This window comes from Electrophorus electricus, chromosome 1, assembly GCF_041902795.1.
Source record: "Electrophorus electricus isolate QZ-2024a chromosome 1, ASM4190279v1, whole genome shotgun sequence".
In the NCBI taxonomy this organism is placed as follows: Eukaryota; Metazoa; Chordata; class Actinopteri; order Gymnotiformes; family Gymnotidae; genus Electrophorus; species Electrophorus electricus.
Genome location: NC_137497.1, coordinates 40,650,276 through 40,677,238, shown reverse-complemented (window position 1 = coordinate 40,677,238; position 26,963 = coordinate 40,650,276). Strand labels below are relative to the sequence as shown.

At 41.5% G+C, this 26,963-nt stretch overlaps 4 protein-coding genes across 5 annotated transcripts; 2 read left to right on the top strand and 2 right to left on the bottom strand.

Moving 5' to 3' along the window:
• Positions 1–77: 77 nt before the first annotated feature.
• Positions 78–5,355, bottom strand: vsig10l (V-set and immunoglobulin domain containing 10 like). Its single transcript, XM_027027661.3, has 8 exons — positions 5,027–5,355; positions 4,285–4,614; positions 3,830–4,102; positions 2,668–2,934; positions 1,849–1,962; positions 1,729–1,769; positions 1,473–1,565; positions 78–1,354 (listed from the first exon to the last, which is right to left on the bottom strand). The coding sequence occupies exons 1-8, from the start codon at positions 5,085–5,087 to the stop codon at positions 1,286–1,288; spliced, it is 1,248 nt and encodes a 415-aa protein (XP_026883462.1). The 5' UTR covers positions 5,088–5,355; the 3' UTR covers positions 78–1,285.
• Positions 5,356–6,376: 1,021 nt separating this feature from the next.
• On the bottom strand, positions 6,377–11,322 carry etfb (electron transfer flavoprotein subunit beta). The gene is made up of 6 exons (XM_027027654.3): positions 11,174–11,322; positions 9,816–9,974; positions 9,397–9,555; positions 8,875–8,937; positions 8,246–8,404; positions 6,377–8,123 (listed from the first exon to the last, which is right to left on the bottom strand). Exons 1-6 carry the CDS (start codon positions 11,225–11,227, stop codon positions 7,953–7,955), a joined length of 765 nt encoding a protein of 254 aa, XP_026883455.1. The 5' UTR covers positions 11,228–11,322; the 3' UTR covers positions 6,377–7,952.
• A 147-nt stretch (positions 11,323–11,469) lies between these two features.
• On the top strand, positions 11,470–19,658 carry LOC113588465 (upstream stimulatory factor 2). Of its 2 annotated transcripts, none has more exons than XM_081719961.1 (11): positions 11,470–11,585; positions 12,276–12,323; positions 12,689–12,807; positions 12,993–13,111; positions 14,077–14,184; positions 14,511–14,652; positions 15,049–15,136; positions 17,834–17,892; positions 18,190–18,284; positions 18,620–18,748; positions 19,236–19,658. In XM_081719961.1, the coding sequence occupies exons 2-11, from the start codon at positions 12,286–12,288 to the stop codon at positions 19,296–19,298; spliced, it is 960 nt and encodes a 319-aa protein (XP_081576087.1). In that variant the 5' UTR covers positions 11,470–11,585; positions 12,276–12,285; the 3' UTR covers positions 19,299–19,658. The 2 variants fall into 2 exon arrangements, with proteins under 2 accessions (XP_081576087.1, XP_081576085.1); XM_081719959.1 differs by having other exon boundaries at positions 11,473–11,585; positions 19,063–19,658.
• Positions 19,659–20,498: 840 nt separating this feature from the next.
• hamp (hepcidin antimicrobial peptide) lies at positions 20,499–26,304 on the top strand. Its single transcript, XM_027027660.3, has 6 exons — positions 20,499–21,124; positions 21,244–21,440; positions 22,305–22,410; positions 25,132–25,161; positions 25,285–25,371; positions 25,551–26,304. The coding sequence occupies exons 2-6, from the start codon at positions 21,343–21,345 to the stop codon at positions 25,647–25,649; spliced, it is 420 nt and encodes a 139-aa protein (XP_026883461.2). The 5' UTR covers positions 20,499–21,124; positions 21,244–21,342; the 3' UTR covers positions 25,650–26,304.
• Positions 26,305–26,963: the final 659 nt, after the last annotated feature.

The window sequence follows — 26,963 nt, the reverse complement described above, 5'->3', positions numbered from 1 at the left end:
TACTCCCAGAAGCAATAAATAAATAAATAAATAAATAAATAAATAAATAAATAAATAAATAAATAGAGTTTAAAAGCTCAATGTCACTGTTTTTTATTTTACAAATTGTGCATGCTGTGTTGCATAGGATGATACACCAGGTCTCTCTTGTCAAAGAGATTTACATTCTCAATGGCACTAGCACATTTAAAGAAGGCTTAAATTAATTAAATACAGTATTAAGACGTAAGAAAAAAAATTCAAATATTGAGACTTTTTCTTATATTCTCTTTTTGCAAAGTAAAAACCATGTGAAAAACATTTAACCAGCTCGAACTACTGAAATCTTTTGGAAGTGAGACTTAGAAAAATGGTATTAAAGGAACTACAAACGAAGAGCACTAATTTAAAATGCACAGTTACACCCAATACAATGACAACACTGCTGAAAAGAGCCCTTGATTTGGCAACGAGGAAGCAAAATGATTACCAAAAAGAACAAAAACCAGAGGATCTGAAATCAAAACAGCCCTAAATAAGAGAAGTTCACTTCATACTGAGACCCACTCACACACTGCATTTTAAATTGTTCTTTTCATGGCAAATACACATAGGTAATATAAAAAGTTTAAACGCACTGGTACAGATCAGAGAAAGTTACCCACAGAGCAGATACTGCCTTCATCAGGGTTGCCAAGTAACTTCTAGTATCTAAACTTCAAGTAAACTTCTAGCCTTCCTACCAAAGAGCACATTACTAATTCTCCATATTATTTACTAAAAACACATCACTTGAGCATGCTAAGAAGTTTCTCTTTTTACAACCCTAAATATATAATTCTTTAATTCTTTGACGCCATTTGTGTGACAAACCAATGTGTGGGTGGCTCAGATTTGAACCAGATCAGGTTCTCATACAGATAAACAGACTCTGTATGCTAGACACCATTTCCCTGTTATTAAAATGGTTTATAGATATCCAGAAGGAAAAAAAGGTAGCTCATGTTAGACATTTTTCCAGCAATTAGCAGATGCTCTTGTCCAGAGAGGTTTACAACAGTGTTTTGTTGTCTCCATGGAAGAAATCAGTTATTAATTCCTACATTTAAACTTAACATCACTAATGTCTGTCTATTAAAAAAGTCAGTCAGTGACTCTTTGGCAAACCATGGGAAATGAGATGAGGTAGGTCTACACATTGCTGGGATCTGGGCGTTTTCCCATTTTTAAATTCCTTTAATGGCATAAAAGCATTATTTGAAATAAAATGTTTAAACGCTAGACTAGAAGAGAGCTAGAGCAGCAGTTACACTGTAGTAGCCATTCTCATTGGGTGGGTCGCCAACGGCAACGATCCTCCTCGTTCTGTTATCACCTGAAAACCAAAAAATGTGAAAAATATCAAATTTTTCTTATAATGTTTCAGTACTGAAAAACAGTGTATGATCAGTTACATATCAAATTAGAGAAAGGGTTGAGGTGAAATACAATACCTGATTACAGTAAAGGTTGTAATTAGGAGGCTGTTTAAGTCCACTGGTCAAAAGTTTGTGAGGTTTGGTCAGATCAGGCTGACTGACCACAGCCTAAGGAAGAGCACACAAAAGGGAACAAATTATGCAAAACCAATTATCACAATCATGCAGTTACCAAGTTATCAATTACATAACCGGTTCTTGTGACCTGCAGTTCATTTATTAGCATAATTAGCATTTCGTAGGATTTTTTAGGGGATGAACTTGAACTTACTTTCTCCACTGCTCTTGATACAGGATATCTGGGGCTTCGATCTGCTAAGACAAACAAATAATCAGAAACTTCTGAAATCCCACCAAAGATCACGGTTGGATGAGCACAGGGGTCACGCACCTTTCTTTTTATAGCAAAAGACACACAGGAGGATGAGGCTGCTGAGTAGGATCAATAGAAGGATACTGCAAGGGATTCCAGCAGCTAGGCCAATAATAGCAGTCGTACTGAGACCTGCATCACACAGAAATATGCACAGCACTGAGACCTGCATCACACAGATAAACACAGCATTGAGACCTGCTTCACACAGATAAACACTTAGCACTGAGACCTGTATTGCACAGCTATACACACAGCACTGGGTTTACATTTGCTGAGTCAGCAACACTGAGCCAAAAATGTAACAAAGTGGTGCTCCTTAAAGCACTGAACAATTTGCATTTTCTTTCGATGCCGTTTGGAAGGCGGCAGTACCCACTGTTGACTGAGTGTAAACATCTGTAATGATGACCGAAATTACAAAAATACCAAAAAAAGACACCCCACCCCCCAAAAACGAGAACTTCTCTCAAGTTACAGGCTAAATCAGCAAAGAAACCACCTCTACCATCTCTGTTATGTTTACAAGCACAACAGATCATCATGTCATCTTCACTGCCTCATTACATAAGCACTGAGAAAGACAGCTAGGTAATATAAACACAATATTAAAAGAGATACAGAATTCATACACTGTAGACCTACTCATAAGATTTAAAAACAAAATTTAGAAAATACACAGCTAAATGCTAATATGATCTGCAATAAATACAAAAAATGTATTTATTTGTGAAAGACCCACTAGAAGTATCTAATATCTTCTGAATAAATGTTTGGCAAGTCCATTTTGAATTGTGCTCTGTCAAATAATCATGCTAGGAATTTTCCCCATCATACCCCGCACTTCTATGGTGATGTCCTTCTCGAGATGTGCACTGGTCTTCGTGTTAAGCAGCACACAGGTGTAAACACCGCTCTGGCTCGGTTGCACATCCATGAGCTCGAGCGTTCCATTGGAGGAGGTTGGGAGGCCGTGGCCATTATAAACCCAGGTAGCAGAGGGTGTGGGAACTCCTTCAGCTCGGCAGGACAGAGAGAGAGTCTCCCCTGCAACAAAGGTGGCCTTTGTAGGACTGACCTCCAGAAATGGCTGGTCTGGCCCATCTAAATACAATCAGGGAGGGAACAAACGCACAGCATGAAATGGCTCTTTGTTTAAAGTAACACTTTAAACACAGATTAAAAACAAATAAACATATAACACAAACAAAATGCGAGTGTGTTTTAGGGATTAGGGATTATGAAGCAAATAGGACCATATTAACCATCACCTAGATCGCTGTCTGTTTCAACAAGTAAGGGAAAATGAAATTAATCTTTAAAACAATGTATCAAGATATCAGGATAAAGTTTTAAAATGATTATGAGGGCAAGAGTGACAATGTTAGATTTTCATTATAGTCTTTTCAATTTAACACACATTAATGAACCAAAAGGTGCATTTGCTTTCATTGCAGGGCTTAATATTAATCAAATCCACCTGAAACTGCTCAACAAGGCTTTCTCAAGGTACCACTTAACTGGATCAGATGTATTACATGTTGCTCAAGATAAAATGAGCAGAGACCTTCCGAAGATGAGTGGGCAACCACATGGCTACAGCGGAACATCTCAACACCACCTGGCTCTGCAGCTCTACTAATGGCGTGCCAGTGTTCTGCATGGTTTAGTGTCTTGCCTGCTGTAACTAATTCAATTAAACTAATCTACAGACTTTGGAGAAAACTGCAAAAAACAAACAAACAAAAACAATTGCAGAGGCTCTTTGAGACCCCCTAATTTAAACAGTGTTTATCAATCCAGTCCTTGGGAACAGTCCACAGTTTTGCTTCATCCCAGCTCCCAGCAGCCTGTACCAGGTATTCCAATTCTTGTGTTTTGCTTGGTCCAAGTGCAGTGGGACCAATATTAAAAAAAAAAAAAAATTAAGTGTACTATCTTAGAGGCCCCCTGCAGTTAAACATTCCTGATCTAAAGGACAAAACATGAGCAATCTTACAAAACACGGTGACGTCCTTGTACTGTGTCCCGGAGCTGAACGGGTTGGTGAGGACGACGCTGTAGCGGCCCGTGTCATTGCGGCTCGGCCGCTTTATCGTCAGACTCTTCTCCATGATGGAGTAGACAGGGCCATCTGCCACCGGCAGACCGTTAAAGTACCACTCTGAATATGTGGCCTGGCCTGGCACTGAGCTGTAGAAGAGCACAAACGCAGGGCCTCCCTCAATGGCATCTTGCACCCCAGTGCCCACAGAAATGTCCTGGATGCTGTCTGTGAAGTAAGAAGATGGAAAGTCACTAGAGTGTATATGGCTTCAGTGTAACTTTTTAATGCATATAAAGCTTCCCACTTCAGTATCATGTCCATCTCTGTGAGACTTACAAAAAGAAAACATGCAACCTTTGCCTTTGTCCTGTGTTGTAGCCACTGCACAGTATGTGAAGTTGACTCACCATATACAGAGAGTGTAAAGTTGAGCGATGCCTCACGGCCCCCTGATTTCATCATCTGCACTGTGTATGTACTGCTATAGTTGAGCGGAATATTCCAGAACATGAGAGACCCGCTGTGATCTACGGATAACACCCCCCTGTACATAGGAGCGATGTCGGGAGGAATGCTGTAGCCCGCTATCCATATAGCCACTCGTACTGTCCCCATGTACCAGGTCACCAAAGGCCCAGTCGCTCCACTGTAGGACACACCAAGGGTCACATTGGTGCCAACGAAAGCATTGACCAGGGTGGGTCCAGTGGGTGATACGACTAGAGCACAACCACAACCTGTGGTTTAAAAAAAAATTGTTTAAGTTTAATCCCGAATAGGAACTCTACATAAAAATCTCTAGTCATCCTATATGTTGGATCAGTGCCTGCATAAGATTACTTTGTTACATTTGTGTACATCATTATCATGTTCTCCAAATGTTGGATAATATTGTAGGCTACCTTGAAATGGCAAGTCTGAACTAGGTCAGACTGTCATTGAAGATCACTGATGTGCAATGAAGAGAGCTCTGTTTACAGTTTAAAAAAAACGGTTTATTAAAACCGGGCTGTAAAAATTATGTAAGCGGAATCAGGTAATGTGAACGTTAATGCCTGTAGAAATTCTTATTATTATTAAAACGTATTTGGAAGGTGCCCCAAACGGATGTACGTTATCTATATAGTTTAAAGAGCCAGTGAAACTTACCGGTTACGTATAACATCAGCAGAAGCACCAATGTTAAGAGCTCAGAAAGACACTGCTTCATGACGACGAATCTCCGGGCAAAAGAGCAATGAGGTTAGCCTACTTCATTCCGAAATCTTGTCAACAACTCGCATCTCAGCTTTCCCGTGGACTTGAAAATCTCTGGAGTGAGAAACACTCCCCAAACCCCACCCACTCCGTCCCCGAGGTCTTCTCTTAGCGGGTCTATGTATGCAAACTGCAGGACCGAAGGAATAAGGCTCCTTACCAAACTCCTGAATTTTTTTACCAGATAAACGAAAAATAAATGAAACTTGACATTGGCAACCTCAAAATGTGTCCGTGCAGTTTGAGTCCATGCCAACTCAAATGGATCTGTGTCGCGTAATGTAATAGCCCGACTCATTTAACTGTTCCATGCTTTAAAAAGCATTTATGTCCAGGTTGCGTTTTTAAACTTCGTCCTGTGATACAGGTTTATGCGCTGCCAACTGCCTTTAGAAGCATCAATTCTCAGAGCTGACACTGGGATTAGCGACAGGCAACCAGCCAGAAAATGCAACATGAGAACAGAATTGAACAGAGCGATAAGGATCATTGACGCTCCTCGAGAGTACATGAAAACCCTCATCATATGAAGACTTAGATGACCCTCTTCTCTGTTTAAGAGCAAACGAAAGACAGGACACGTAAGTATTTGGTATTCACGCCGTGTTCTTTTTCAACAGGTTGGACAAGTTAACAGTTGCCTGCATCGCTACTGCAAAGTCACGCATGCTCCGAGTAAACGAAAACTCCAGAAGAAAATAGCATTCCAAGTGTAACCAGTCAAATTGTCATTTTTTTTACTTGTCACTGTCAATTCCTACACTCTTGACTTTCTCTCATAAACTTCAGTAGGTAGTAGACATGCTGAGAAAGGTATTTCTAAATTACATGAAGTAAACATATACACAAGAAAGCAGACACTCTTGTGAGGGGAATACTTGCCCGTGACCTAGATTACGCTGCGGTGAATTACGGCAGTGAAACAGGTGTAAGAATTAAAATTTACCCAATACTGTATAGAGCTCTAGAAGTTAAAGGTTTTAATGTTGCCTTAATGTAATTACGTCAACCCAATCACACGTGAAAACAAAGGCCATCAGTGTGGTATTCAAGTTTATTTAGCTATTAAATTTGAATTGATTGTATTGTGCTATTTCTATCTTGGCCACTATTCGGGCCAACAGAGGTGGTCAGGAGGTGAAATAACCGATCCTTTGCTACTATTCCTTCCAGAAGTCTTCTGAGATGCTCTTGCATTCTCCTTCCCAGCAAGCAAAAAACATGTTCTCCAACAAAACAGGACCCCTGGCACCAAGCAGTGAGATTTTATTAATGACAGGAAATTAAATCATAATTAACATGCTAATATATTTAAGTAAATACAGTGCAGCGGAGTGAAATGGAATAAATCTATACAGAGAATTTCGGGTAAAGTTGCCCTTGATTTTCACTTGGGGTATACCATCATCACTACCAAGAATTGTTTGTATATCTTATGGAATTAAAAGTGGTTGACCAAGATGGGAATTAAGACGATTGTCTGTATAAAGCACAAACAGAAAAAGTGATGTACAAGGTTTTTTTAATTATTGTTTTCAGTCAGACACTGTACAGTCAAAACTACCTGGAGGTGCTGAGGTTTTAAAAAGTGTTATCCTCCTGTTCCATGCTGAGAGACAGTGTCCAACCACAACGAGTCCTCTAAACACCACTGACACCATATAAATTACACAGCCTGAAATAGACAGGCCCCTGTTCCTCTTTTCTCCTGCAGGTTGAGTGGCTCCATCAGTTGAAAACATGTGGCTGAAAACTTCAAGTGAAAGATCTAGAGTTTCTTGCAAAACTCCGAATCATTTTTGGACGATGCAAGTCAAGTGCAATTTGACTCATGGTGCTGTTACCTGCTTGGTACTTACGGGCAGCTGACAAAGATACGGACTTACTATTAATGCAATCAAGCGTACATGACCATATATCATGTACATGGGCATGTGTGTGCTGTTATAATCAAAATGGACACAAAAAACAGGTCTGCTCTCTCCAGGAAGAAGAAGCAAAATTAGAGAGGCATGTTAATTAAGAGGCCCAGAGCAGTAGTACTGGTGGTGAATCAGGTCTGGAATCCTCAAATCCTCTTATTTTAAGGATAATAATCAAAGACATGTTTTCGCACCCTGAAAGAAAGATAATCCTATAATCTTATAACAGCAATCAAAAGCATAAAATGCTTCGTATCGGGCCAAATCCCCAAGGCCCATATAACTGTGATTACTATGTGAAAAAAAACCAAAAAAAGACCTGATCTGAAATAAAGATAAATGTAAGACAAAATATGGGCCAGTGTCTGTCAGCAGTCTTATTCCAAAAAAAAAAAAAAAGAGGAGAGAGAGAGAGAGAGATCCAGCATCAGGTACCTGCTGCTGTTACAACCGTAGCACACAGTAGGTTGTATGAGGCACAAATAAAACATCCGGACCCTTGCTGTGAAGAACTTGTTAAATGTGGACCTGCGTCTCTCAGCGCTCCTCTACATGACAGGGGTGGAGTCAGAATTCATGAAGGGGCAGACACTGCCACCACTGGCTGATCAGGGTATCTGATTCCACTAAGTGATCCTCCATGGAGTCTGATCTACATTACAGTATGAATGTACACAATTCATCAGTTCAGAAATGCTTTTTTTAGTATTGATGGTGATTTGTTTCAAAGGATAATGTGATTTTTATGTATATACCACTGTAATAGAAGGAAAACAGCTACAACAACACAGCCCCTAAACTGAGCCAAGTTCTTCAGTTGGTCTGTATTCCTCTTCTCTCACCCCAGCAGGGGTGTGTGGGCACTGCTGCTGCTGCTGCTGCTACCCTCACTGCCTCTATATCCTCCCTGCCTCTTTCAGCTTACTGACCAGATCCTCCACTGATTCCACTTTGACCCCAGCCTGCCTCTGTGGAGGCTCATCCACCCGCAGGACCTCCACCCGAGAGGTCATGTCCACGCCCAAGTCTCCGGGCTTCATGTTAGCAATCTTCTTTTTTTTGGCTTTCTGTGAGGAATATAAACAGTGTTTAAGTCGAGTGTGATGGGCGAATGCAGGTGTGGAAATGGAGTGTCCATCAACCACAAAGCCCATGGAAAAAGAGACACAGACGTATGGTAATACCACACCATGATGTTAGGCAGCGTGGCATATCTGGGCGTGTTGAGGCGTAGGTCGGCTGTCACCACCACTGGCATGTTAAGCTTGATGGTTTCCAGTCCACCGTCGATCTCTCTGACCACCTTCACTTTGTCTCCCTCAATTACCAGCTCTGAGGCAAAGGTCCCCTGTAGTAAGCCAGTCCACTAGAGGTCAGTCCACTAGGGGTCAGACTACAACTTTACATTAAACAAGTCTACAGTGATCTCACTCAAACAAACCTGAAGGTCACGATCACTGACCGAGTACATATAATGTTAGATTACAGCATGTGCTTCACTCTGTGACCAGAAATGAATGAAGATAATAAGGAAAAACGAGGAGTAAAACTATCCTAACGCCACGATATTGTAATAGCTGCTGAATCAGGATTAAGTATTTGAACATTTGTGAAATTTTAGCCATTTTCCTTTCTCTAAAAATCATCGGGTTTCAGGTAAATCTGGACTCACACAAATCACAGAAAATGTCCACTATTAAGCACCATAAAAAGACAAATTGTAGCAGGTGCTACATGAACGGCAAATGAGACATGACGGGGGGGGGGGGGGGGGGGTGAAAGTGGAAGCAACAAGATGAACAGAGGGCAAAGTCACACCTGGGGCCAGTCCAGCAGAGCTGCGGTCATCTGACCAGTCTGATTACAATCATCGTCAATAGCCTGTCAGACAGTAAACACACAATAATGGCCTGCGTTAAATTAACACAGTTTTTATAAGACTGCTCCGAGTGGACTCGCATGATCTTGGAAGATATTATTTCCTGGTAGAATTAATTTAACCCCCAGAGATTTACTGCGAATTCCCAGGACACACATTAACCAACAAACAACAGTTGTTTTAGACTATAAAGGCCATGAGTGGCTTTTCTTTTTAACTTCAGCCTTAACATTCAATACTGATAACCAGGCACTAAAAAAACCTTCATGAAACAGTGAAACAAAATAACCCCATTTTGTATAATAATCCCAGGGTGCAAAATAATCCCAGGGTTTATATTAGTTTTACACTTTTTCATATTTTTCCTTAAGACCTTTGCAAACTTTTACCGAAATACTTCCCTGTGAGCACAAAAACCAGTGATCATATAAAACAAAACTAAGCAAACAGTAGAATGCAACCTGTTTTCCAAGGATGATCAGAGATGCTTCCTCCTTCTTTGCAAGAGCTGCAAGAATCTTGGACACCTGCAGTGGTCCGAGGGAGTCGTAATCCTTTCCAGACACTTCCACATGAATACCACGGTCTGCACCCATTGCCAGCGCAGTGCGAATGGTCTCCTAAACACAAACGTCCATATCAACATTTTGCTACCTGTGTCTGCTGAAATTAACATGCCATGGGCTGATATCTCTTTAGAACAGCAAGTGATGAACTTTATATAATCTTAATAGGTGATATTTGCGGTCAAAAGTTAACATAACATCCTAACAATCGAATGGAACTACAAGCCATTCTCACTGGTGTGCCGCTCATTGGTGCAGAGCTATAGCGCCATCTGCTGGTCATATCCACAGCCAGACTGCTTGGTGCCCATTACCTGCACCTGCTGAGGCCCACAGCTGACAGCGACCACCTCCTGAACAAGCTTCTTCTCTTTGAGCCTGACAGCCTCCTCCACAGCAATCTCACAGAAAGGATTCATGGAGTGCTTCACGCCATCCGTGACCACGCCAGTGTTATCAGGCTTGACTCGGATCTGGAAAATGAAGAGGTCAGAACTTGCTGCCATGTGTGCAAAATCAAAATGCACACTAAATGATCTAAAAGCAACATGCCAGTTTTCAAAGTAAATGTGATATGAACAATAAAAATGGGCCTTCAAATACTGTGCAAGGATTTAAGATGATTTGCTACTCTCTTTTTTTTTTGCATTGATATTCAGTTTTGGATATTATTCGTCATTCGGTTGTGTTTAGTGAACTTATATCTAAGAACAATGACAAGTTAAACATTATCTTGATCAGTAAACTCCTAGCCCAGATACTGGGAGTAATGTCTGCTGCATTTGGCCCTAATGGTAGTCTAAACTCACAAAATAACTCCACAGTAGATGAATCAGAGCTGTCGCAACCATTATCAGACTCCTAGTTTATTGAATGTACAGGCAAACAATGGTAGTGTCCCTCTCCTGTCATAAGTTGTCAAACAGCAGTGAGGAGTAAAACAAAGGGTGGAAACAGATCTAGTCACAATGCAACTATATACTTTGGAAGCAACCTGAATGCAAACTACAAAAGCACTTTCCCAAAGGTCAGATAGATAGATAGCAACCGAGACAATAATCAATAATGAATGTTCAATTTCTGAACTATTGGGACTTGTAGTCTACTCAGTGTTATAGGTTAGATAGCGAACATAACATACAGTAGAATATGCACGACTCAGATAAAAGCAATTTGGAAGTACGCCTAAAAAAAAAAGCTAGCATTAGTTACAAATAGACTCGGATATGTGTTAATGTACTAGTTTAAGTGAATGACAAGTTAGAAAAAAAAGTTATAATCTGAGGAAAATGTCAGTCACATATTAGATAGGTTAGCTAACCAGCTAGCTAAACGTCAGCAACATGAAAGAAATAGCTAGCTTGTTAGCTACCTAGCTACGTTACAGTAGAAAGAGAAAAAAAAAACTGTGAATAAATTCGGTCTACAAACCTGGAAAAAAAACCTGGAAATAAATTTAGTTTAAATACATATCGGGGAAAATGTCCCTGTGACCCCTGACCTTGATATGCAGACCCAGTTATTTGCCTACTAGCACAGCTGGTCTAAAGTTGGTTTGGGTTTGGGGAACCGCAATTAAGCATATCCAAATATACGCGGACACCATTTTTTTCTTTCTCTTTGTTTGTCTTTACTGCAAGGCTGCGTTTGACAAAAGTACAATGACATGTACCTTGACGGCGTAATCAATTACTCTCTTAACTCCAACAAGGACCCGGGCAGTCATTGTAGCGGCTCTCCGATCTCCTGGGAACGTGTAAAATCACACACCCCGCACAGTCCGGAGGAATATCGGTGTGATGCCAGAAGGGCGGGACATGGAAGACACGCCTGTTAGCGAAGCCAATGAAATGCTACAAAGCAAGATAACTGCCAATCAGTTATCAAGCTGAGGCCAATCGTGTATTGCGTGTATCGCCAAAATTGCGGTCCGAGTAAAAACAAAGGGTCAATTTCAGGTTCCATTTCCGATAACGAGGTGAAAGGTTTCGCGAAACCAGGGAGTTACTTGTGGCGTCTTTGTGGTAAAACATTTGGTAATACCTCATGTCAAAACTCAATCCCACTTAGTACTCAATGCATTGGTATGTAACAGCATTATGCATTCGGTTTCTAAAAAGAAAATGTAATGCATGGTACGCTTTTACATGGTATGTGTAGTGTTAAGAATTATTAGATTAAAGACTAGATTAAAGCAAGTAACATTTCAGAATACATTTTACACAATCTCCAACATTCAATACGTTAATGGGGTGGTAAACACACAACATCCAAGTGCTACATACAACATTCTGCTAAGAATGGATATATTCCTCAGGTTTGTATGCCAACTCTTATGTAACGTGAAAGCACTTTTAAGAGAATCATTTTTAGTTCAAGTTAGCATAAGCTTCACAGGCAGCAGACATAAAGCGATGGACTTTTAGGTTATTACAATTTTCTCTCAAAGGATTTACATAAAAACAATAATTTAGTGCTGAATTTACAGTACATCCGCACGCCACTTTTAATTCGAAAACCCTCTAATCGCGGCATTCAGTACAGCACACGTTCCGCAGCCAGATTTAACTTGGTTAGAGGGTTAGCCTCTCGTTTTATTGACAGGGAGTTTTCTGCAAAGCTCAATCCAAAACGAGCAGTTTGCACTACTAGTTCTCTTGTTCTGAGTTGTGATAAATCACGTGGCTACAGACGGGCGATTCACATGACTTGTGTGTTTGTTCCCGTGATCAACGTTTCCATCTGCTATCTCTGTCCGACTCACGGGTCTGAAGCTGAAGGCAGATGGATGTTCTAGAGCAGACTCGGGAGACTTCGTCCAGGTAAACACTTACCTGAGCTTCTCATGGGCACTTTCTCGCAATTCTGTGTTGTTACTTTGTTTGAGGAGTTTAAGAAAGATAGCTACAAGTTGAACGAGATTATAATTTACTTGTTGTAAAATAGATAGCTATGATGGATAGATAATCTTGAACACGTGGATAAGATAAAATATATGTAAAATACGGTAGATAGGTGTATAATCTGCTCGAGTGAGTATGTATGTATGGCCTACGTTCACTGTTATCAGTTATGTTTTGTGTTTGTCACGGATTTAAAAAGGGAGTTAGAAGTGTCTTCCTGAAAGTCCATTAAATATTTACACTCATTGTTGAGTGACCCTTTATTATTGTTTTAATTTTCACAGATCGTTAACAATGTCACTTTTACTGCAACAGAACAGGTTCAGTTCTTTTTTAATGATAATTGCCTGTTTGGTGTCCAGGCATGAAAAACAAGAGGAGGATATTGAACAAATATCTGAAGGTACTGGCCAGAAATTCATTAGTGCAGTCCTCAGTTTAGGATACTTACTGTTTCTCAATTGAACTACTCACAGTTTACACAATTTAGGATACTCACTGTTTGCAATGAGTAAAATAGTTTGTTTAGACCTAGTCCATGTATCATCCCTTGATAACCTGTTGGTGAATCTACTCCACCTTGTAAAGGAGTCAGCTCAACTGGAGGCAAGGTAGCTACAGTTGCCATAGCTGGCATTCCACACACTTCATCTTTTGTGGACCACAACATCCAGTATCAGGTTTGCACAGACAACAGCAGTGCACAGGTAGGCCGTCATCTTCTATCCTCAATAGACAAGATAGTTCTACTCTAGAAATGATGTGAAGAACATTGAGAGGAAGATCAGAAAGATTTGACTAGCTCATGTTGGTGTGTATGTATTGTGACTAGTTTTTTAAATGATTATTATTTGTTGTATTATTATTAATGAGGCATAAACCATACACTGCCAGTACAAAGTGTAGATTCACTCTACAAATAAAAATAATATAAGTAATTTGAAGTTCTACCACTTATAGATGCTGTTGATGACGTATTTTAGATCTGTACAATGCCAAAGGATGTTGTTGTTTCTCACTTGAGCAATTTGTTTCCTGTCTGCACTGCTTGTAGGACGGGTCATGTGATTCTGTTCCCTCACTGGGACTGGCACTGGGCCCAAGTCACATGTCAGTCAGGAGGGGAGTCATATGATGGTAGAGGGATTTTGGGGGGCTGTCATGGGACATTTACTTATTCTTTTTTTTTTTGTGAACAGCTAAAGCTGTTTTTGGGCCCTGGTCTAAATTAGATTACGCCCAGTGTTCTGCATGGGGCATGGTTAAGAAATGAGGACTGTTTGCAGTATTGAAAGGCGGGTGTTGTGCCTGCTCTAGTTTCGGAGAAGCTTTATAATGTGAAGTTAACTTCTCCATTAATCTGTGGGATCTTCTTTGCATCTTAGCTCAGTCCTGTTGCTAATGACTCAGTAAATCTTCAAGTTAATATCAAGGTGAAGCTAGTAAGTCTGGTTTACCAAACAAAATATTTAAAAAAAAAAACATTTTAATTGAGTTTAGTTTAATCCAAGACTTGTCTTCATTTGGGTCACATTTGTTCAAGATCTTTATTTCTCTGTGGATATTAATGAGAATACAGCTGTCAGATAGTTAAAAGGTTAACCTGAAGAATCTGACCTAGCCCCTCCTTGTTTTGAAGATGTTCTGAATGTTACCTTTCCATTTCCCTCAGGTGACCTATCAAGTCGTCCTGGCAACTGACCAGCCATTGATGGGTGGAGAGGCAGGAAACGGAGGAGAGGACATAGTTTCCACGGCATCTTTCAACGGAACTCCACAGGTACAATGTCAGTGAACATTTCATCCAGCTTTTCTTCAACAGTCTACAGTTGAAGTCTACAGTCCTCGGTGGATTTAAGAGATTCCATAAGATAATGCTGTTCATTTAAGAGCTAATGTATGCATTGTTGCAATAATGACCAGATGCTCAGGGCCTGCATTAACAAAGCATCTAAGAAAAAGTGCTGATCTAGCCACTGAATTTGTTAACACTGCATGTGGTCACAAACAGACCTCCAAAACAGATTCCTTCTGCATGCTGGCCCAGGTGTCTTTGTGAATATGTAGTTAGTGTGTGTGTGTGTGTGTGTGTGTGTGTGCCTGCAGGCTGTGATTCAGAGCCCCTACAGTAATGGAGGCATTCGATGCCCGGAGCCAGTTGCCTCTTTCCCAGCATCCACTGTAACCAACGTGGCAGCCACAGGCGTGTCGGTGCAGCCTAGCAACCCCTCACTCCCACACACAGGCGGTAGGTCAGAGTTAACGGACCTCATAAAACAAAGCGCTGTCTAACACTGAGGGTTCTCCATGCCACCCACGAGCATGTACATGCATTCATACATGTGCAGGAGATCTGTTTATAAATCTGATACTGATGAGTCAAACAGCTTTGACGCCATACTTTGCTCCCAGGACCAGGATACAGTAGAGTATAATGGGCATTTTAGGAAACTGGAAACTTTAATTCTACTACAATCACACTATAAATTATGCACATGGCCTCGGGGTGATGAATACTAAAAGCATGTAGTATGTGTAACAGTTTTCCTACCTCTCTTTCTCTCTCTCTCTCTCTCTCTCTCTCTCTCTCTCTCTCTCTCTCTCTCTCTCTCTCTCTCTCTCTCTCCCTCTCTCTCTAACTCAGGTCAGTTCTATGTGATGATGGCTTCTCCTGATGTTCTACAGGTGGGCACACCATGCCCCCTAGCTCCTCACACTCACCCATACCCACTGTGAGTAACAGCTGCAAGCAGGCACTAAAGAGGGCCTCGGCTTTAATGCCCGTTTTTGTAGGGAATTCTTGCTTATATGCCTCACTTACCTTTTCCCAAATGCAGTGTTGGAGGAAATGGAGGTGATGGAGGAAAATCTGTTCATTTTAGGAATAAAGGAAAGTTCTGAACGTGGGAGCTGCGAGAGTGAAGCTGTTTAAAATGTTGCGAGAATTTACCCTGAGGGAAGCCACGCAATTCTCACAGGCAAAAAAGTCGGGCAATGTACCTTCAGCCATGTATGGCAGGTCTCGGAAATGTTTTGTCAGGAATCTCTTGCATGTTTTTTGGGAAGCAGCTGGCTTCATAGTGGGTGGGTGAGTGAGTAATTGGGTGGGTGTCTGCTTCAGCCTTCCTGGCTACATTATGCCTCTCTCTCTCTCTGCAGAGCTGAGCAAGGAGTGCTTGTTATGCCTGCACTGACCTCATCATGTGATATGAATGAGCTGTAACTGGTGTGCTTGGTTGTGCTTAGGTTCAAATTGTTACGTTAACAATGCAAAAGGAAGGAGTGCTCAAAATGATTGCTAGTCCCATGCATGTGTGCTTGATATGTGATCCTTAAATAAGTGCACCAACGTCTGTAAAGACCACGTGAAGGTTCTGTATGTTATACATACATGTTATACTGCATAGATACGCCTCACTATCTCAGGATTAAATGGAGATTTTGATCTCCCTGGCCAGATGAATAGTTAAACCTCTTATGGGTGCATGTGCACAATGTGTCCTGTGCACAATGTGTCAACCACTCTTGTTTTCTCCACTGGACATTTTGTGACTACAGGGCATCTGCTGGCCCAGTGTTATTTGGATGTTGGACTATTCTCAATACACCAGTGGCACTGACCTGTTAATGGAATGGTGTTGTGTTTGCATGAGTGTACCAGACACAGCTGCGCTGCTGAAGTCTTTGCATGTGAAAGCATCACTGCTGAGCTGAGAGTGGTCCGCCATCCAAAAATATCCAGCCAATAGTGTCCCAGTGGTCAGAAACTGATTAAGAGTTGGGGCATGACTACAGAAGGGCTACAGATTGACTTTACACATGAAAGCTGTTTAAAAGAAACAGCTCATATAAAGTGGGTGGTGAATATATTTAGATATTTTTTTTTTAGGCTCTGGCTTTCCAATTGATTTTTCTTCTCTATAAGTTCCATCACATTAAAGATATAAACAGTGAATGTCTGGAGGGATGAGGCTGGCCATTGTCAACCCAGCAGTGATGGTGATATGTGTTAAAACTCCATTACCTAAAACACTGATTCGACCAACCAAACAAAGTGGCAATTAATTAGGCATACTTTTACTACATCATCCCCACGTTTGGATATTGTTCCTAACAACTGAACATCTTACCAAACTTTATATTTATCTTAAGGCAAAGCACTCATTAGTTAATTACATGCTCAGTGAAAGTGTCTGAAAACCCACTTTCCCTCCACATGAATGATCATGATGCACTGTGACATGAAGGTTTAAACTGGTGAGAAGGGTGTTTCCTCTCCCATAGATCCAATAAATCAACTCATCCTGTCAGTGTGTAGCAGAGGGCAGAGAGCCTCTGCATAATCGTTAAAGGAAAACCTTCACCGGAAAAAAAAAATCATTTTTAATTTTCCCTCGATTGTCTAGCATTGATATGCTGAGAGAGAATTATTCTGAACTGCTACATGTTTACTTAGAGAGAAAGCTTGCTGTTTTTTATCCAAAAGTATGATTTTTAATTAAGATTTCTTTCTGTGTTTACCCCCCTTACTAAAGTGTGTTCCCTCTGGCTTCATATGACAGCTGGTTTTCCCCTGTATGTGACTGTTATGACATACTGGTGTTAATCTCTCTGCATTTGTCTATGGCCTGGCTTTACCTCTTTACCTTTCCAAACCCTTTAGGATATGACTATTAGGGCATGACTGTAATATCCAGAGTATTATTGAAGTCCCAACCTGCCCTGCTCTGCTTTGCTCTGTCAGAGTGCCCTGAACAGCAGTGACTTGCCTTTCTTTGTCTGGCCTGCCCTTGGCTTCCTTCTCTCCATCACACACACAAACACAAACACACACACACACACCCACCCACATGCTACTCCTTCCAGAACTGTGGCTTCATTAAAATCATACCTCTGGGAACATTACGCACCTGAGAGCAGCGCTTTTCTCAGATGGCATCGGACCCGTTGCGCTGCAGCTTACAAGGGGGCAGGTTTGCTGCCGGCCAGATGGGCGTGGGAATCTGGCAGCGCTCTATGTTACTCCAGACTGTTTGGCTGAGCCTTGGCGCGCTCTGTGGGCAAAGCCGGCATCAAGCCGGCTATGCCATGGGCCCGGACCACAATCCTGTGGGCCGGGCCTGCGTATGCACGGCCTTTGGTGGCGGCCTGAAGAGCACTTCACGAAGCCCTCAGATCAACCGCTCCTTTAAAACAAACACCCCACGGATCCAGAATGGAGTGCAGGTCTTTGCTAAAGCCCCAGTCGTGAATCAAGCAGTGTGGGTTTTTTGAGTGCCACGTGTAGCCGGAGAAAGGGAGTGAATAGCTCAGGCCCGCTTTCTGTATTCTACTGTAGTCAAACAGACTGGCGCTACTATGAATGCAAGGTGAAAGGTCTGAATGATAGTGAAGGGCTGATTTTTCCGTTGTTCTTGCCGCCGGTGTAGGAAGCTAGACGGGCCACGCACCCCGAGAGACAAGCGGAGGAGAGCGCAACACAACGAAGGTGAGCGGCAGCGTGTGGGCACATGGCAGGGGGAGCATTTCTGTTTCACATTCAAAGCATCTGGGAAATGAGGTCATGCTAAATATGTGTTCATTCTGAAAACATCAAGGGAGTAAAATGCTTTTTGAAGTCTCAGATGGCAGTCCTGACAGTGAACCACTAGAGGGCGATGTGAAACGACGAGCGTTTTGGTGTTTGTTTGGTTTTTTTTTGTGCCTTTGACTCAAGTATTTGGCAGGGGCCAGTTTATCTCATTTGCCGTTATTGTGTTTGCAATGTTTATGGTGTCGCCTGCAGTGGAGAGGCGTAGGAGAGACAAGATCAACAACTGGATCGTGACGCTGTCTACAATCATCCCCGACTGCAGTCTGGACAGCACAAAGACGGGAGCGGTGAGCTGCACCATGCAGCCATGAACACAAGCACAAAACATTATCCTAGATTTACATGCTGTGGTTACCAGTGCCTGATGTCATCATGCACGCTCTCGTTACCTGCGCATGCTGTTGTTATGGGTATGCCACCTTTTTCCCGGTGCGTGCTGTCATGACCCATTCAGAATCATTACCAGACATGCTGTCACTAGCAAATACAATATCAAGACCAAGCTGTATTTACTGCTAATATTTGCCAAATTATTGCCAAAATCATCATCATCATCATTAAAAATAATTTGGTTTCCTATATGTACATATGGAGCTTGTCGCTTGTCCTGTGTTTGTGTCAGAGTAAAGGAGGAATCCTGTCGAAGGCATGCAATTACATTGAGGAGCTACGGCAGATTAACCACACCCTACAGGAGAGCCATAAAGAGATGAATAGAATCGAACTGGACAACGAGATCCTTCGACAACAGGTAACATATCTCCTGCCAAAATAACTAACCTGTTTCACTGAAAACAAAATGGTCTGCCAGTGGGGTGAGAGTTTGGGGTGATCTATTTCACTCCATAGATTCACTAAAAAGATTTCCTGATCTCAAGAGGAATATCTAGAATTTTGCAAAGTGCCAAGTAAAATAAACAATCTAATTACTTCCTAAGAGTCACTGAAAATGGTTGCAGTTCCAGTACTGCCTTGCCCAGTCCCACCTACCATGTTGAGCACTGGCTTACCTTCTCACATCTCCAGTGTGATCGAGAGTTTAATAGCCTCTGGCGCTTGTTTCAGTTGGAGGAGCTGAAGAAGGAGAACACCCTTCTCCAAGCCCAAGTGCGGCAATGCGCGTCTCAGAGCATCCCAGACGCTGTGGCCCACTGAACCGGAGCCTGACATGACACGACCTGTGAGAGAGGCTGCAGCCAGCTGAATGAAACAGAAAGCATGTTTGTTTGTTTTTTCAGTTCAGCTTTTTGCTGGTTTTCCACGTGGATGGAATCAGAAACTCTCACACAGTGGCTGGCTAGAGCTGCTTGCCACATTGCCCACAATAGCAACCGTAACCCAACTGACTGTACACCTGACTGGGCAACAGTAACCCACCTGAGCTGAGAGAATGGGCAGTCTCTTCCAGCGCAGGACACCTGAGTGACTCTTCTTGCTCATCGACTGATAGATTGTTACAATGGGATGTGTTGTTCCATGTAACTATTAGTTATTACTGTCTTGTTTTTTTTGGGGGGGGGTGCATTTTTATCATGTTTAGTGTGTGTTTCCTAATTTCTTTGTGTGTGTGTGTGTGTGTGTGTGTGTGTGTGTGTGTGTGTGTGTGTGTGTGTGTGTGTGTGTGTGTGTGTGTGTGTGTGTGTGTGAGTTTGTTACTTAATGCATAGTTTCATAAAAAATTCTGTCGGGCGCTAAAGAAGTTAGATGATAACCTGAAATGACATCTTGCTTGTGTTAAGAACTAAATGTGAAGTTAAACAGAGCCAAAACACCCGCGCATGGCCATCTGGAAGGGTGCAGCACTGACAGAAAATGAGCCCAGTGGGGGACTATTTGCTTTTTATCACACTTCGCCTTCCAAGGACCACCATGACTACAGTGAACGATTCACCCAAAGCAGAGCAATGGAACTGGTTTACTCAGCTTAATGAGATAAAGACGTTTGTGTGTCAATGAACACTTCCCACTTTGCTCATGCAAAAAAAAACAAAAAACCGCAAACAAAACAGTTTACAGTGGGAAAATGTATGTAGGACATGCTGCCTTACATTTTAGGATATTTGCATAATATGGAAATTAACAAAGTATTTATTTTCTGTGCAGTTTCCTTTTTTTTTTTTTTTTACAGTTGAGCACGTTGTTTGATTTCGCTGCACCAACCCCAATGCAGATGTTTTCTGTTACATTTCCCAATGGCTGTAAGCATTCATTCAATCACAGTTGTTCTTTGAGCTCCGTTAAAATTTCAAGGAGTGCAAAAATAAGAATATACAAGCAGATTATTTGTCGAAATTGACTCTAATTAAAAAATGCTTTGGTTTTAAAAGTAAAATTTTGAAAACTAAAAATAAACTTTGATTGATAATGGCTTGCCATGCTTGCCAGTATAAATTCTGTCCCCTCCGAGCAGATAATTTAAACATGGCAGCTCTTTCATTCCTCACGAGTGCAGCCTTTTAACCACGCTAACAGCGAAGACTTTGAGCATTCAGGTGGCGTACAACTCTGTTAATTAATTTATCACTCATTCTGCTTGCATGATTTTACAAGGTGCTTTCTGCAGTGCTTCCTCCAGCAATAATAAAGATTATTCTAGTGAAGATGGCAGAGAGTCATGCAGGAGCAGGTTGTGCTGGGGCTGCTCTATTTCCAGAAAATCACCGTTTTAAGGATGGTGCGCTTTGCAGGTCTCAGCGTATTTCTTCAGTGCATCCTCGTCAGCGTACCTGTACAGTGACAGTTCACTGATTGCACTTGTAAGATATGTTAAGTATACATGACTTGCCAGATTAATTTATCCACTGCGATTTTAACAAGCTTTAGCTTCTCACTTTAACTTGTACTGGATCCTAATGAGGCCGGAATTACTGTTTTTTGTTTGGTGGTTTGTTTGTTTTTTTACCACATTCTTAAAAGGTATTTGAAAATGTCTTTGCTTTAGCAAATGTCATTTACATTCCCTCCTTTTCTCGGGAGATACACTGAATTTTTTAAATTAATTGCACATGAATTTCTCATAAATGAGCTTTATGCAGTGCTGGAGGAAGAGACTTTGAATGTAAGTTAACTAAAGCAGCCTCACAGAGAGGTAGGCATCTCACAGCAGTTCAATCCAGCTGTTTCTCAGGTAGGTTTTATGTTTATGTTATGTCTGTGTTTTCAGAGGTCTCTGCGAAACTAACCATTGGATTTGCTGTTGTTCATTTGTACATCGTAACTCCGTCTGTCCTGTCTTGTTTATCGTAGTTTTTCATTTGATGTGCCTGCCTGCGTCTCGTCCTGCCAGCACCGTTCCTCCAGCACCCTGTTTTCTAGTGCGCTGGGTTGCCTGCGATTGACTCACTGATGCCTCACCTTCACCTTGACTCCCAAGCCTGTTTTCCTCCTGCTGCTCTTTTGACACATCTGTCAACTGCCAATCAGGCAGATCCGCACACACACAGGTACATGTGCACACACACACGCAGGCAGCCTGGCGTCTGTGAGTCCCTCGTGCTGTTTGACTGATCTCTGAACCCCGGCTCCCCTCCCCTGGGCCTTTACACCGGAGCTTCTCGCAAGTGTTTTATCACCACAGGGTTCGTGCCACTGGAGATTTTCCCTCCCCATTGTAGGTTCACCTGGATAAGGTGAATTTGGCAGTAGGGTTTCCAGATTGAAAGGAACAATGAAGGAAAAAAAGAAATAAATTGTATTTTATCTGGATTTTTTAATTAATGTTTTATGGAAATGATAAGACACCGAACAGATATTTTATACTGCAACTTTATGAAACCATTAAAAATAATTAAAGATAGGGCACTGTTAATCTGACAGCTTTTCCAGTGTTTAACAACTAGCCATGAGGAAGCTCCTGAAAAAATGAATTAGATGATCAGTAAACTCAACAGGGCTTTATTATTTGAATAGTGAAAGAAGATGGAAATTTGGTAAGATAATCCCTATTTTCCATTTGATACTTTCTAACAAATAAAATTTGTGCAATTTGTGTGGAATCATTTCCCCTCGTGTTATACACCAAAAGAACCCGTTTCAGTTTAAAATTAAAAATCCGGTTAAGGTCTCATGACCATAGTGCTATTTTTCGGCAACAACTACGGACAAATTGCCACACTTCATTTTCCTGTGGTTTTCATCAGAATCACGTTTAAACTCTACAAAATTCTTTATAGGTGTGGCTGTTTTTTGCCATCAACCACTTTGACCGAACAGTACCAGGCAGCTCTTTGCATAGAGATGAGTACCATGAGTACCATGCCAGTATCTTGCTTTTATTTATTCCTGCTGGTCTGTGGCTTTATTCTCAGACACTGCTATTCGTCTCAGACACTGTTCATCGGCTTCAGCGATCACTGCACAGCGCTGGACCTCCTTGTCCTCAACAAAAGGGCACCTTCTCACCTTACCGAACAGGCAAGTGGATTGAAACGAAGTGATGCGCCCCAGGGAGCACAGTGCCACACAGCAGGCATACACAAGTGTGGGCAAGCAAGCCACTGCCTTACACACTGGTGGCATGCCATAGGAATGACTGCTAGGAGGCTGAAACCTGGACCGTCAGACAGGACAGGTCCTTTGGACTGGTACACCTAGAATCCAGAATTCTCACTAGCCCTGTGGCCTCAATAGCCCCAGGGTTAGACAAGAGTCGGTTGGGTAATTGAGTCTAAGGATTTGGGACCAAGTTGATTTGTTGGTTGGCCTGAGTTCAGGAGAGTGTTGGTTGGTGCAAATGGCTCCCAGGACTTGAAACGGGGTTGGCTGATTGGTGTGGTGATTGGCCCCCAGACCAAGAACAGGGCTAGAACTTTTCCTTTTGTTCTTGTCAGTGTGGCGAGGCAGCTGTGAGAGAGGATTGCCCACTGTTCTGTAAGGCTTTTTTGCTCTTTGTAATACCTGTGCTTTTATCCTCTCATTGAATGCCATAGCTGTGATCACCCGAGTCTCCTTTCTTAGGGATCAATAAAGTACAAATATAACTACAACCTATGCTGCAGGTCTTTTTTTATTCAGTCTGCACCTGTATCTAAAAAAGGTGTTTACATTGGTAGATGTAGTTTTATAAAAGGAACAGTATAGATACACAGGTTCATAAGAACAGATAATGGTGAGGCTTCGGGTGTCCAGTCTGTTTTTTTGGCATGGTTGTAATTCACTTTGTGGGGTGTGAGGGAAATCAAACTAAGAAAGGAGGAAAATGGAATGAAACTTTTGGGATAATTCAGAGATCACGAATGCTTGTAGGAGTAGTAGTGGGTGAACAGAGAGATAATGACAGGTCACTGGCCCCGACCGAGAGAGAGAGGCAGCAGGGCGCCTGATAGGGTGACATTGTGCGTCGTACTGGAGCCAGCATCTGTTTGACTAGAAGATCCTCTCTGATAGCACTGGCGTCCCTTTGCTGGGAGACACACACATCCACAGAAAGACACACATATGCCACACGCACAAACACAGAGAAACGCAGCTACAGAAATGTATACACATAACGTGCACACAGACACATGGACACACATATCTGCATACAATCAGTTCATTAGCTCTTTCAAAACATTTTGTTAACTACATAAACATCAGTAAAAGTATGGTATTTGGTAACCTGTCTGTACTGGCAAACTCCATCAAGCTGCCCATAAGTTAGTTATAGTCAGGCTACCACTGTATGATTTTATGCTGTTAGTAATTCAGCCCTATAAAATCACACTATTTTTGTAAAAAGTCTCTCTTATGTCATCACTTGGCATGTACAGAGCATTAACAATGTAGCTTATGAAATCCAGGTTGGCGTTATTCTGAGCTAAACTCAGATATACTGTGGCAATATGGCAGATGCAGATGCAGAAAGAAACAACTCAGAGCAGTGATCATTGACAGCTTTCATCAGAAAATTACCCTCGCCTTTCACACTGACCAGTCACCATTAGAATGATTTTAGAAGGTAGTTCTGAATAAGTGCGCAATTTTGTCACTATCGACATAATGAAATATATACCTTGGTTCATCTGATGATCATTTTGTCTGTGCCTCAGTATATGTCAAATTCAACAAGTCATTCATGGTAATATTTATTGACTCTGACCTGTCAGCTGCTCAAAGTCAGTCTGTATTGGCAAAAGGTTATCATCGAATGAGACAGCCTGACGGGTAGCATTACCTCCTGACTGGAGTTTCATGCAAACTTTAATAATTATATAATAATGTTATATGAAGATTTTTAAGTATGACTCAAGATTCTTCACTATTTATTTTCAAAAACATTAATGAATATTTTCATGAATCAATTTTGATTTCAGTATTTACATTCTTAATTCTGGATTTTTTATTAATTGTATATTAAAGGTATTTCTGTATTGTTTTTACCTTGCAAATTGAAATCAATTAAATTATAACACAAAGTACTGACAACAAACACATACATTCAAGATTTTCCATTTTTGAGCCTTCTGTATATGTGCTTGCACAGAATATTTATACAAAAACAGAGATAAATCTATAAAATATGATTTTCGAATGGATTCACTGCTTTTATGAAAAATCCTAAATAGAATTCTTAAGGTGGTGAGTTTTACACTCTCCCATAACGTGGCTTGTTTCTTGAATTTGGCTTTGGAATTTGCTAGTGTCTAATAGAAAGTTCTAAAGGAAAACGATTGTTTTGTTTAATAATGTTTTATTTACTGATGGAGTCATACGCCACAAATGTACAATGGAAATAACATCGCTTCGGCATAAATTATGCAATATTAAAAATTTAAATGTGTAAATTCCATGTGGATATATAAAATGAAAAATTCCCCGACTCTTGTTGGGTAATACCTTACGGGAACAGATTAGCTAAGTTCAAGGGGGGCGTGGACTGCTCAGAGTGGACATAAAAAATCGCGGGGCTCGCTGTTTGCAGGTAGTATTCAGAAGAATAAGTTGTCAGTAAAAAAACGAAAAAGATTTTTCTTCAGCTTTAAAGAAGTACTTTCTGAGAGAGAAACACCAGCTATTGAAAAAAATCATTAGTTCTGCGTTTTCATCGGACGACTTTTAAAGGACAATTACTAGCCAAAAAAACTGCAGAAAATGAAGTCCATGCGTATTGCAGTTGCTGTCACAGCCATCATTGCTTGCGTTTGCATCTTTCAGAGTTCAGCTCTTCCCTTCTCTGAGTCTGAGGTAAGTTTCCTTCAGCTCAATATCTGACCAAAAATATTTTATTAAGAACTTAGCGGGAATGCTGTGGAATGCATTTTTGCCCGTGGTAAGCAGTTCTCCCAACATGTTGTTCGTCACCTTCAGCCGCGTGCCGAGGAGCAGATGGAAAGTGAACCTCGTGCACAGGAGTTGCAGTGGACCGCGCATTTTGCAGAGGAGACGAATCCTGAGGTACTCGCGTGCACCCACTCCGCTGTCTTATCAGACCCCAATTAACGGTGGTAAAGACCCACTGTGGTAAAGACGTACTTTTACGGCGCGTTTTTCCGTTGGCTGATCTGTACGCGAGAAACTCTACCTTAAATAAGTTTTAAATGGTAACGAGGGACTAATGGTTTCGACCTTTCTAGGTGCTGTTCAGAGGAAAGCGAACAAGTCATCTGTCCCTGTGCCGATACTGCTGCAAATGTTGCCGCAACAAAGGTTGTGGATTCTGCTGCAGGTTCTAAGGTGGACCAGCTTCAGGCATCCCCACGCTCCTCGGGAAGGACAACCAGAGACATTAACTTATTTATCCTACCGCACCGATCTCCTTCCAGCCCAACGCCCTGGATCTCTTGAATTAGTGAACGGGTTCCAAGACACAGGTCTGATCGTTGACTGTCCCTGCCATAACTAGGCCGCAAGGTTTCCCAGAACTGTGGCCTAGTTACAAACCATAGACTTTGCTGAGGCTAGCTGCTATTTAACAAAGCTGTTACGCAGAGAAGGTAGTTTCATTATAACTACTCATAGAGAATAATTACGCACTTCATGGTTTCAAAATTAAATTGTTTATATTGTTGGTACTGCCCTAAGTGAAGCTGCAAGAGCTTTCCCACGGCTGTCAGGTGAAACTTGGCATGAGTAATATGTGCAGGCATACTGACAGACAGCAATAAACTTAACGCACAGTAACAGCTATTACCAGCGAATATACCTGCACACCTCGTATTGTAAAAACATTTCAAGCGGAAGAGAGCGGTTTTGTTCTACATTTTAATTACTTAACTGTTTTCTAGGCTACATCTACCTTTTCTATTTTTTACACATCTTGTACATACTATTTTACTTCTATGATTATTGATGTATTTGTATGTTTTTAATAAAACGTGTTTCACAGAATTTGCCATCTAGTGTATTTGTGCTATGCGTGACGTATACAGAGAAATCTATAGGGGGCGCTACATACAATTCCAGCGATGCACTGCGGGTTCATGCGGCCAAAACCGCTATTTGTTCATTCACATTGCATCCAACGCTTATGGGCTACCTTCCTTCACAGTCACACCTACAAACCAAAGGACTGTTCATATGCAGATACCGGCATATGCATATAAGGCGTAGGCCTAAATGGTTTTCTCTGAACACTCGACTCTTTTCTTACATTAACAGCCTCTTCATCTATCACGTTTTAGCATTTGCATTTAAATCAGCTCCGAGGTAAAACCGCGCGCCTCACCTTGTGTAAGTCGATACACTTCCCGAAAATCCTAAGGAGAATAGATGAGGGCTGTGAACACAGGTACAGCTGCAACACAAACAGGCCACTCGGCCATTCCTTCTGTTGGCTTCATGCAGCATCTGGAGTCGTTAGTATAAATTAGTACAAGGGAGCGTTGCTTTCTCCTTCTCCATCTCTCTCCTCCGTGTACCTCCGCTGATTGTTGTGCATCTTTTACGGGCCTATTGTGAAATGGGCCACACCATGCAAGCTTTTTTTCCCCTTCTAAATACAAGATGATTAATGAATGAATATACGAACAAATTAAAGAGCGAACACA

What these genes read in the sequence shown, in the direction of transcription:
- vsig10l (XM_027027661.3), bottom strand. Translation starts at nt 5,087, where the DNA reads ATGAAGCAGTGTCTTTCTGAGCTCTTAACATTGGTGCTTCTGCTGATG. An exon ending in GCTGATGTTATACGTAACCG is followed by an intron (nt 4,615 to 5,026) that starts GTAAGTTTCACT and finishes TTTAAACCACAG; the next exon opens with GTTGTGGTTGTGCTCTAGTC. An exon ending in CAAGGACGTCACCGTGTTTT is followed by an intron (nt 2,935 to 3,829) that starts GTAAGATTGCTC and finishes GATTGTATTTAG; the next exon opens with ATGGGCCAGACCAGCCATTT.
- etfb (XM_027027654.3), bottom strand. Translation starts at nt 11,227, where the DNA reads ATGACTGCCCGGGTCCTTGTTGGAGTTAAGAGAGTAATTGATTACGCC. An exon ending in GTGGGCCTCAGCAGGTGCAG is followed by an intron (nt 9,556 to 9,815) that starts GTAATGGGCACC and finishes GTTTGTGTTTAG; the next exon opens with GAGACCATTCGCACTGCGCT. An exon ending in CTCTGCTGGACTGGCCCCAG is followed by an intron (nt 8,405 to 8,874) that starts GTGTGACTTTGC and finishes GGCTTACTACAG; the next exon opens with GGGACCTTTGCCTCAGAGCT.
- hamp (XM_027027660.3), top strand. Translation starts at nt 21,343, where the DNA reads ATGCCTCACCTTCACCTTGACTCCCAAGCCTGTTTTCCTCCTGCTGCT. An exon ending in TTCCCTTCTCTGAGTCTGAG is followed by an intron (nt 25,162 to 25,284) that starts GTAAGTTTCCTT and finishes CGTCACCTTCAG; the next exon opens with CCGCGTGCCGAGGAGCAGAT. An exon ending in CAGAGGAGACGAATCCTGAG is followed by an intron (nt 25,372 to 25,550) that starts GTACTCGCGTGC and finishes CGACCTTTCTAG; the next exon opens with GTGCTGTTCAGAGGAAAGCG.
- LOC113588465 (XM_081719959.1), top strand. Translation starts at nt 12,286, where the DNA reads ATGGATGTTCTAGAGCAGACTCGGGAGACTTCGTCCAG. An exon ending in TATTGAACAAATATCTGAAG is followed by an intron (nt 12,808 to 12,992) that starts GTACTGGCCAGA and finishes CACCTTGTAAAG; the next exon opens with GAGTCAGCTCAACTGGAGGC. An exon ending in CTTTCAACGGAACTCCACAG is followed by an intron (nt 14,185 to 14,510) that starts GTACAATGTCAG and finishes GTGTGCCTGCAG; the next exon opens with GCTGTGATTCAGAGCCCCTA.